This window comes from Aegilops tauschii, chromosome 7 (assembly GCF_002575655.3).
Source record: "Aegilops tauschii subsp. strangulata cultivar AL8/78 chromosome 7, Aet v6.0, whole genome shotgun sequence".
In the NCBI taxonomy this organism is placed as follows: Eukaryota; Viridiplantae; Streptophyta; class Magnoliopsida; order Poales; family Poaceae; genus Aegilops; species Aegilops tauschii.
The window spans coordinates 582,062,275-582,074,004 of record NC_053041.3 but is presented as its reverse complement, the minus strand read 5'-3'; the positions used below and the strand labels follow the sequence as shown (position 1 = coordinate 582,074,004).

The 11,730-nt window shown below is 42.4% G+C and overlaps 1 protein-coding gene across 1 annotated transcript; it reads left to right on the top strand.

The window, feature by feature from the left end:
* The first annotated feature begins 4,434 nt into the window (after positions 1-4,434).
* Positions 4,435-7,684, top strand: LOC141027436 (uncharacterized). Its single transcript, XM_073504468.1, has 11 exons — positions 4,435-5,073; positions 5,172-5,327; positions 5,417-5,581; positions 5,714-5,908; positions 6,026-6,335; positions 6,431-6,543; positions 6,725-6,925; positions 7,007-7,135; positions 7,211-7,323; positions 7,407-7,482; positions 7,568-7,684. Exons 1-11 carry the CDS (start codon positions 4,435-4,437, stop codon positions 7,682-7,684), a joined length of 2,214 nt encoding a protein of 737 aa, XP_073360569.1.
* The last annotated feature ends 4,046 nt before the right edge of the window (positions 7,685-11,730 follow it).

The window sequence follows — 11,730 nt, the reverse complement described above, 5'->3', positions numbered from 1 at the left end:
TGTACAAGACGGACCATTCGGGTCTGCCGGAGGGCAAGTCTGAAAGAGGTTTTCCTTGCCGGTCCCACCAAATGATCCCAAACTTCATGCACACCCTACCATGACCATGGCATGCATGTGGGAGGAGAATTCATACACCACGGCCTCATTTTGTTTCAAATACCATTGATAGCCATGTGTATTACATGTAAGTGAGCAATGTGTAAACTTTATTAGGTGATTTGAAGGTCAAAACATTAACTTGTCATATATGCAAAAAAAAGTGTATTGAATGCAAGTGAGCATGTGTATAATTTAGTGTGTGATTTGAAGATCAAAACACATGGCAATATGCCAAAAAAAAGTGCCCACCTACCAGAGCAGAAGAATTCAAACACCACGGCATGCATACAACTAGGAACCCTGCCGTTAATGGGCTAGGATGCAGGCCCGTGGTGCAGAATATCTCTGCTGCTAGTAGGCCCCACGGGGCAGAGGGGACGAGAGTTAGGCGATGTACTGCCTGCATATGATAGGAGCTTGGGAGGGGAGTCGCAGCCGAGTATATAAACCGGTGCGGCGCTCTCTCGCTCGGCGAGGTGGGACTAAACTCCCACCACCCCACGGTTGTGCGCTGCGCTGTGCCCTACGCGGCTCTGCCTTGGGCCCAATTCGGGCCGGCTGGCGAGGGCAGCCTTTCCCGCGCGCTGATATGATCTAGTATGTCTCTTTGTTTTTCACTTCTTAATTCCAATATTTCTTTTCTTGTTTATATTTCTAATATTTAAAATCAAATCTCTTTTTTCTATATTATTTCTAACAGTGTTTACTAAAATTAAAAGAAATATGCCAAATTCTGTTGTGTTTTATTTCATTTGTTCGTTCTCTTTTTTATATTTATAATATTTACGAAATGTAAACTAAAATGGTGTGTTTTATTTCAATTCTTCATTGTAATATTTATTATCTTTATTATATTTGAAATATTTTTAGTTTGTAAAATAAAATGTTCTGTTTTATTTCACTTCTTCATTCTAATATTCGTTCTCTTCTTTATATTTGAAATATTTCCAAAATGTAAGATAATATGTTATCTTTTATTTCACTTCTTCATTCTAATAGATCTTATCTTTTTTACATTTGAATTATTTTTTAAATGTAAGATAATATGTTGTCCTTCCTAATTATAAATTTTATTTTCTGTTTCATACTTGAAATATTATTAACTCAAATATAGTTGGGACAATCGCATGTATGCCTCCACTTGCACCATGTACTAGAAGCAGGTTTTTCTTGCACACCTTGCCTGGGGGGCCACATTGGCCATGCCCACATGCTCCTAAAAAGTTGGGGTCATTTCATGCATGCCTCCACATGAACCATGTACAAGACGGACCATTCGGGTCTGCCGGAGGGCAAGTTTGAAAGAGGTTTTCCTTCCCGGTCCCACCAAATGATCCCAAACTTTATGCACACCCTACCATGACCATGGCATGCATGCATGACAAGTATCGTTCATTTCCGACACTCGATGCATTTTCTAGGGTTTTCCGGCGACAAAACCCTGGAACACGGCCCCCACGTGACGCAACGTGCGTTTTGTGTCCGAATTTGTGCACACCTTGCCTGGGGGACCACATTGGCCATGCCCACATGGTCCCAAAAGTTGGGGTCATCTCATGCATGCCTCCACATGCACCATGTACAAGCAGGACCATTCGGGTCTACCGGAGGGCAGGTCTGAAAGTGGTTTTCCTTGACAGTCCCCACCAAATGATCCCCAACTTTATGCAAACCCTAGGACGACCATGGCATGCATGCATGACAAGTATCGTTCATTTCCGACAGTGGATACATTTTCTAGAGTTTTTCCAGCGACGGAACCCTACAACACCGCCCCTATGTGACGCAACGTGCATTTTGTGTCTGAATTTGTGCACACCTTGCCCGGGGGACCACATTGGCCATGCCCACATGATCCCAAAAGTTGGGGTCATCTCATGCATGCCTCCACATGCACCATATACAAGCAGGACCATTCGGGTCTGCCGAATGGCAGGTCTGAAAGTGGTTTTCCTTGACAGTCCCCACCAAATGATCCTAAACTTTATGCATACCCTAGGATGACCATGGCATGCATGCATGACAAATATCGTTTATTTCCGACACTCGATGCATTTTCTAGAGTTGTTCCAGCGACAAAAACCCTACAACACTGCCCCTATGTGACGCAACGTGCGTTTTGTGTCAGAATTTGTGCACACCTTGCCTGAGGGACCACATTGGCCATGCCCACATGATCCCAAAAGTTGGGGTCATCTCATGCATGCTTCCACATGCACCATGTACAAGCAGGACCATTCGGGTCTGCCGAATGCCAGGTCTGAAAGTGGTTTTCCTTGACAGTCCCCACCAAATGATCCTAAACTTTATGCATACCCTAGGATGACCATGGCATGCATGCATGACAAGTATCGTTCATTTCCGACACTCGATGCATTTTCTAGAGTTTTTTCGGCGACAAAAACATTACAACACTGCCCCTATGTGACGCAACGTGCGTTTTGTGTCTGAATTTGTGCACACCTTGCCTGGGGGACCACATTGGCCATGCCCACATGATCCGAAATGTTGGGGTCATCTCATGCGTGCCTCCACCTGCACCATGTACAAGCAGGACCATTCGGGTCTGCCGAATGGCAGGTCTGAAAGTGGTTTTCCTTGACAGTCCCCACCAAATGATCCTAAAGTTTATGCATACCCTAGGATGACCATGGCATGCATGCATGACAAGTATCGTTCATTTCCGACACTCGATGCATTTTCTAGAGTTTTTCCAGCGACAAAAACCCTACAACACTGCCCCTATGTGACGCAACGTGCGTTTTGTGTCTGAATTTGTGCACACCTTACCTGGGGGACCACATTGGCCATGCCTACATGATCCCAAAAGTTGGGGTCATCTCATGCATGCCTCCACATGCACCATGTACAAGCAGGATCATTCGGGTCTGCCGGAGGGCAGGTCTGAAACAGGTTTTCCTAGCCGGTCCCACCAATTAGGAAGTCATAAATAGGACAACATTTAATCATACATATTTGAAATGAAATTGAAAATTATGAGAAGAAGTGATATGGAATTATGAAACATGAAAAAAAAATTTAGGAATAAAAAGGAGAAAACATGAAATAACAGGAAAACCAAATTAATGGGAAAGAGTAAAAATACATTTGAATATATAATATTGTATAAATGATAGAGATACTATAAATATTGTTGAACATATACAAGTATACAATAACTAATAGGTGCCACAAATAATTTTTTTGAGGGAAGAACCAATGATATTTATTTTGATGGAAGAAACAATGTAGATAGGTGGGCCGGCCCAGACCGCAAATAACTGTCGGATCCATATTGTGGGGACCCACAACGCTGCGGTTTCCATGCACGTCGATCACACGCACATCGATCACGGGAGTAGTTGCCGTTCTGTTACACAATTCCAGGATCGTTCCTAATCCCTACGATTGAGGAGCACGTTCAGCCTCGCTTCAACGGAGGAAAATATAGATCATGAGATTGGCCATAGGGAAGTTACGACGAGCTAGGAGTCGACCTCGTATATAATCTCCTCCTCCTCGCACATGTCGTCGACTAGTTCGCCTCATGCCGACGAGTCGTCGACAGCTCCGTCTGTCGCATCCCACACGCCACAAAAACCCCGAGAAGATCCAGGTCGTCCGCACGTGCAGGCCGAACTCGACGAACTACGTCGACAACGCATCGCCGACTTCTTTCATCTTCATCGACCGATCAAGTAAGTTGTCATCCTTACCTCGCGATCCTTCATAGCAAGCTAGTTCCTCCGTCTTGTTGCTTTGATGGACTTAGGTTTACCACATATTTTCAACTAGTATCAACTCGAGTAGATCATTTCTGAACAGATGGCGTAGATGAACTAAATCTTTGGTTCTTTCATAGCATGGTAGAATAAGATGTTGTTTCTCGAGAAGCATGATGCAATAGATTTTTTGTCACATGATCCAATTATATTTCTGTCACACGATCCAATTAAATTATTGTGCACATACAACATTAAAGAGTTATTTACAGCCGATCAATTTGTCACCCTGTTAATAAGACAACCAGACGAATTAGTAACAGTTTACCATATTAAATTTATTGATTATATAATTTATCTTATACTCAAAGAACTTGATCAGATGCAAGTAAATTCAATTACCAATTGTAGTTATTTTTTTATTGCCTCATGTCAGCACACACTTGGCTGCATGTTGCAGTATACATGATGCTAGTTTTATATTTGCATTAGTGTTATTTTTGCATTAGTGTTAGCTACTGCCAGAAAGTTTTAGATTTTTGCATGTCTATTGTTATTTTTGCATTAGTGTTTGCTAATGTCATGAAGTTATATATTTTCTTTCAACAGGATGGACGAGTTGAATGGAGAAATAGTATGCGCGGTTGAAAAATGGTGCAAGCTTGTTGCCGCTCTATCGAGCGGTCAACGCGCTAGATTGGCTGATACAACATTGCGCAGCATGCTGCAGATACCATCTATTAAGATGCGTACCCTACTGATTAGGTATATGATTGAGAATTTTCAGGCCGGCACGGCCAGATTCATTATACAAGAGCAGGTTGGGGACGTGACTCTCGGTGCGGTCGAAGTCGAGTGCATCTTTAACCTCGAGAACAAAGGACTGTCCGCTTCGGACATTCTGACTGAAGAAGGCGAGGACATCAAGGAGCGGGTGCCTCCACAATTTCTCTGTAAGACATCAGAAAACATAGTGATAGATAATCTCATTGAGGACATAATTAAAAGTAAAGCCACCGACGACGATTTCCTTCGAAAAGTAGTCCTTGTCCTGTTAGGAACAATTATTGCTCCCATGTCGAGCAAGATTGTGCCAAAGCAGTACTACGCTTTGGTCGATGATGTGAAACGTATTTCAAAGATTAACTGGAATGCGTTCACCCTGCGTGTTCTCCTTGATTGCCTTCGCATAGTCAAAAAAGGCAAACACCTCCGCCAATGGCCGAAAGGCAATTTGGCTCTGTTGCAGGTACACATATGATACCCGTTGCATAATGTCTATTATCATATCATTGCTATTTTATGTGATGTATTGCACTAACTCTAAATCCTTATATTTTTTTGTAGTACTTATACTGGGAGAAGGTGCAACCTGTTGAAGGCGAATGCGCCTATAATCCCAACTTGTCCATACAACCTCTTATGAGGAACTGGACCGAAGGTGCAGCCACTAGGAGAGATCGGTTCGATTATGACAATGGGCGCCGCCGTGGCAACGTCAAGGTAAGTCATTGTTCTATCTTTCTTACATGTTTTGTAACTTAATAATATTTATTTTTTATTCATCACATGTACTTCAGTATCGCATGCAGATCGAAAATAATATCACCCAGGAGTATAGGGCGCAGGAGCCCAACATCCCAAATAATGCGCCTACCATGAAGCCAAAAACCAAGCCTGCAAATGGAAACGCAAAGAAGTCGACGACAACCTTAATGTCGGAAGATTTGATGGAGCTTATAATGAAGCGGTGCATGGTCTTCATACACACCCAGATGAGGTAGATCCCTGATCTAGTTGCTGAGGTGTCACACCCTAAATTTATAGTTTACAGTATGATTGCTGTTTTAAACCATGCTACCATTACTAAATTTATATTTCTATTGCAGAGGTTGTTAGAGAAGTTGAACAAATCAGGTGTCATGTACAAGCCGGCTGATGTCGTGCCATCCGCGGACAATGATGTGGATGAAGAACTGGATTTGTTCGAGAACGGTCCATATGAAAAGAAGGAATTCGTGTACAAGGATGACATAGACTCACGCGGAGAGCCTGTCATTGACATGACGCAGCCTGATGAAGTGGTTCCCAACCATAAAACCGTACCTGAGATACTATGTATATATATATTTCTTTCTATAATTTTCTCCTTTAATTTATTTACGTGCTGGAATATTCACACGATTTTGTTTGCCAAACAGAAAACCCCACCGAAGATTAATGGACACAAGGAAGCTTCACCTATTAAGCGTAATGATGAATGTGGCGCTACACCCGAAAACCCTTGGGTCGTTGGTACTTCTACTCAAGCACCTTCATCGGACATAGACATTTGTCCATGTTCTATCAGCAAGTTCATGGCTAAGGCGAATGGAAAAAAGGGTGCAACAATCGATAAGGATGAGGAAGTTATGTCCGGTAAGCGCAAGCGGACCATTCCTAAGAAATTTGAATCCCCCTACGCACTTGACAAGCCCAGCAGGCGTACCAACCGTGGTCAGAAATCCTCTGGTACTACTAGAGGTATCGTAACTAACTTTCTTAATTTGTTATATACTACGAATGCATATGATCACCATTGTTGGCGTTCATATTATTTCATGCAGCTCTGTTTTCTGAAAATCATGAGCCGGAGGTTGTGGCAGATGAGTTGACGGCAGAAATAATTGATGCAGCTGTTTCATTTGTCGAGTTAGCTTCTAGCGCCGAGAAAAATAAGGTGAAGAAAGTTTAATACAGTGAAGAGCGTGGCATATCTCTGACTTCCGAAAGGATTCGACCGGTACTAACTCACAGATGGCTGTCGGACGATGTAAGTACTACTTGCATGTCCTGTTATTAAAATTCTCAATAATCTATGTCTCAACTTTCAACATGTAATGCCCTGATATTCTATGAAGGTTATTGATGCTTATATGGGACATTTGGAGCTGCGCGTTGGTCATGATCGTTACCTCTGTCCAGCGTGGAGGTCCAAATTCCTTGTAGATCGTGCTATCGCACGAGATGATCCATTGCCGTCGAGCTGCAACATCGATAGTGCTCTGTCAAAAGCTGGAGCAGTTAATAGAGTCACGAAAGAGTATATTGTGCGTGATAAGGTATGTTATGTTTGTAATTCTTCACTACAGGACATTTCATCAAGTATTTCGTTTGATCCACAATGGTTTTTTGCACTGTAGATCTATATCGCGTTGAATATCGACAATGCCCACTGGATGACCGTGGTCATGCACTTGATCAAGCAAGAATTCCAAGTTCTCGATTCGCTCTATCCTCTGGACCTGACAGAAAAGACTGTGAAAGCACTGGTAATATAACCAACATTTGTACCATTGGTCATTCATGTTGTTTATTATTCGTCTTTAACACTATCCTCTTTATAGCGAATGGCTATAGCACACGATATGCACCTGGCAAATCTTATTACACCAGGGAAATATCCGGACGTAAGTAAGTGGCCAATCAACGAGTATGACATGCCCCAGCAAGAGGATGGGTGAGTTAACAGGACATCATGCACATTCAAGCAACAACACACATGTTCGTATTGCCCACCGCTAATGTTTGCATATGTACCAGGAACACTTGTGGCCTTTTTGTCACAGAAGTTCTAGAACATTGGGACGGGGACCGAATGACCCGCGATTTTTCACAGGTATGCTGTTATTAACGTTTGTAGACTGGCTAGTATGGTCGTGTAGCAACTTCGGTTCATGTAACCTTTATGTCATTTTTTGCAGGCCACCATTGACGCAAGGAGAAGACGTTTCGTCGCCGAGTTGATTATGTCACCTTCGAACACGATGGAGTGTGTGAAGAACAAAATTCGCAAAATCGCAAGGAAAAGGCGCGCCTGAAGAATTCATGCGGCATGCATAATTCAAGATTTAGTGGTTTGAATTTAGTCCGGTCGATGGTTTCGACTGCATGATTATCTTAGGGTTTCTATCACTTTTATGTAATAAACAGGGCATCTCGAATATTGTGACACGTGTATGTGTCTGTCAGACAATTCGCTCGGAGAAGACAATTAGGTCGTACCAATAAAGTTTTGACTTCACTTATCAATTGTTCTTGCTTATATTTTACTCGTTCTCCAATTTTTTATAATTGTATTTTCAACATTAATAGTATTCGCATTCTATTTTTCTCTTAAACTGCTCTCGTAAGTTCCATATTAAAATTTTCACATTCTTTACTTTTTTAAAAACTCTACCAAGCTTAGCCTTCTGCCTTAGCTATCTGCATATCATCATCTTGCATAATCTCCTGGTAATTCCCCCTCATCACATGATTATGAAAAGTAGTCATGCTAGCTAAGTAAATATATCGAGCCAAAACGTAATATTACACAGATGAAAATTAGTCATGTCAGCTCGTTGGCTCTATCGCGTGTTATCAGGCATCATGTTTTTCTATTTTGTTTTACAAACACGTCATTTTTTATTGTATGGGTATAATTAACTATTTATGTACTAACCATTATGCCAGGCACGTCCCATCTATAGGGATAGGATTTTAGGATTTGGAGGTCTTCTGTATCTTGTCCTGCTTGCCATTATGATTGTTGTCATAGTTAGCAAGTAGATTGTTCATAAAGTTATTGACATCATTGTAATTGACATGATGAAATGCTGGTGAATTATTTGCTATTCAGTTTATGGGCAAAGTGTAACAGAGATTGCAGCATAAATAACATGGGGCCATCATGATTGGTAGACAATGCACTTTTGGCATGTTCTATATTTGGCAGACAATGCACTTTTGGCATGTTCTATATTTGGTAAGTGATGCACATGGGCACATCACCTAGCAACACTATTGATTTATGCAGCAGCCGAGTTCATTGTGTTGTTGCAACATAGGAGCAACATCCAGCAGCAGCTACACCTTTGATGCAACACTGAAGCAAAGCAATAGTACATATTCAATATTCTGAAATTTAACGGAACTTGACACTTAGGGTGAGCAGTAGATATTAAGTTCTTCAGCCACAAAGAACCCGACCAAAGAATACGAATCGCCTACAGCTACCTTAGCCAAAGTATGAGCCGCCCGATTAACACAGTAAATAATTGAAGCAAGTGTTCTACTCTTCTTCCTTCTCCACTTTTCTGCACATGATAAAAGACAAGCTAAGTTAATGAATGATAAAAAAATCCACAATGCATACAAACACTTACTTCTGATTTATTTTGCATTTCTTGCTACGTCTAGTGTGTCCTAGCAATTTGCAAGTGCCGCACCGGGTTTTCAACTCATCAAAAGAGAGTGGTCTACCATTTTTCGAGACAGCGCAGCTCTCATCTACCTTTGTTGCACTTTTGCTTGACACTTTCATAGGATCTTTAACCGCAATCATGTTGCCTTCACCATCATCCACATATTCAACTGCACACTTACTGATGTCATTTGTTTGCTTGATCAAATTTTCCTGTAGCAGATCATACTCATGACACTTAGCTATCACAGCCTTCAAAGTCTCCTGTAACTGATCCCACAAAGCTGGGTGTTTGCATGACGCATGCATAGCTTCAGACGCTAACACACTGACCTGGCTATATTTCATACTTTCCCCGGGCCCAGTCCAACCAAATCCCAACAGATCGCTTGTGCGCCTCGCGGGCAGTCCCAACCTTGCTTCTTTCGTGAACCGAACAAGAACTAAACACTTTGGTATTTCAGATATGTTCAAGTGCTTCAGTACATGGAATATGTGCTTGCAAGGTAGACCCTTTCGAATCATTCTTCTGCAGCTGCACCTTATAGTTTCTGCGGAATTTACTGGTGTATACTCCACCCAAAAACAGCGCTTTCGGTTATTCTTCCAGGCCACGATGTACTGATGTGATCCGTCTCCCAGCTTAATTTCTACAATCTCCATGCCGCCAATTTTTCTAAGATCATCTTGCAACATATAGAAGTTTGCTGGAGTGAAGACGTGAGAAGCAGCTATCTCAAGTTCCCTCGAGCTAGTAACTGGCACCGGTAAACTCTGTGAGGCCGTGCAGTCATCTCGTGCCTCGTTTTCACGGATACGCACAACGGCGTTCTCATAGTGCAAAATCATATCCACCAGGATCATTTCACCGTCTAGGTGGAGGTGAAGGCATGAGTTCAGGCTTTCACTCCGCTGGTTGCTTTTCATGCCAAGCCAAAACCCCTCTGTTAGATAAGCTGCGGCCCACAGTCTCCTCTTCTTATACATCTGTCTCAACCATGTTACAGTTTTTTCCGACTGCCATCTTTTGGAAAATGCGTGCCATCTCTCCTCAAACGTGGCCGTGGACGTGCTGTAGTACAGAAGAGTTCGAAACTCCTTCAAGGACTTGTGACTGAGGTGAATCTTCATATTTTTTCTATATGCCACGTACATATACAGTGCCACACGTCTGGCAAGACTTCGCGAATTGGCTTGATCATCGCAGCGTCGGCGTCTGTGATAACACTCTTAGGCATCTTTTGACACATGGACCTCAAAAAAGTCTGCAGAAGCCACACGTATGTCTCCTCGGTCTCGTCCGAAACTATGGCACAACCAAAAACAGTAGTCTTCCGGTGATTGTTAAGACCAACAAAAGGTATAAATGGCATACCATAGCGGTTCATCTTGTACGTGCTGTCAAATACAAGCACATCGCCGAAGTCCTCATAGTCATGACGAGTCTGGGAGTCGCACCAGAACATCCTATTCAATTGTCCTTCCTTATCTAGCTTGTACTCGAAAAAGAAGCTAGGATCCCTCTGTTTCCTACTGGCCATGATGCCTATGGCTGTGGCAGCATCATTTTTTGAAAGCAGCTTCCTCTTCTCCTTGGCGCAAAGGTTCTATATTTCACGCCTGGTAAAACCAACACCATCGTACCATACATGTTTGCTGATGAAGCAATCCATCATGTCGTGAATTCTAATCCCTGCAGCTCCCATGGACATTATCTCATGCTTCTCGTACTCTTTGATTTTTCTGTGGGACCAAAGAAAAGGTACCTCGTCCGGTCCTGCCAACATATGGCTATGCTTGTCCTCAAAACTTTCAACATACCAAACCCCTCGCTTTTGGTCAAGCTTGACGGTCAGGTGCGCTTCGCAAAAGCAGCGTGTCTCAGCTCTGAGCCTACGGCTGTGTCCTTCCTCGGTTAGCAACTTGCTGTGACGTTTCCCTTGCCTGGAACAAACAAACCGCCTATAACGCATATGACGTGACTCGGTTTTGCTATACCTGACCTTATTCTTTCTAATGCTGAAACCATTATCTCTAGCATAGCTGTTGTAGAAATCATACACAGCATCGTGAGACGTAAAGGTCATTTCCATTATCTGCATGAACATATCCCTCTTATCATCTGCACTGGCGGTATCTTGGACATTCTTTGCCCCATCATCTTGTGTCACCTACACAATCAAACCACAGCAATGAAAACAGTTTTCTATGGTTTAACATTACTTCCATAGAACATTAATTACACACATACCTCACTCATGATGACCGATGACTGGGACTCCCCAAAATCAGCTGCATCTAATGATTCGTCGTTAAGGCCTGTCTCCGCGTCGGATTCATCGTAATAGTCGTACGCATTATGACATTCGGAAATGAACTGAAAATTCAACACAAATACATAATTACTTATCATATAATATTCCAGAAGATATTGAATTTGCATGCCAACAAAAAATTTCACTTGCGTACCTGACTAATGTAATCTTCATTCGAGAGCTCCGAGTTGTTTTCCTGATCATCGTCAAGCTCATCGATCTATAAATTTTCAACACAAAGATTTAATGTTGTTGGATGCCACCAAAAAATTACAATCCCATTCGTTCCCATTAAGATCGTCAATGAATTTGCATCGACAATGCCACTCACATTAAGATCGTCCCATTCGTTCCCATTCTCTGACCG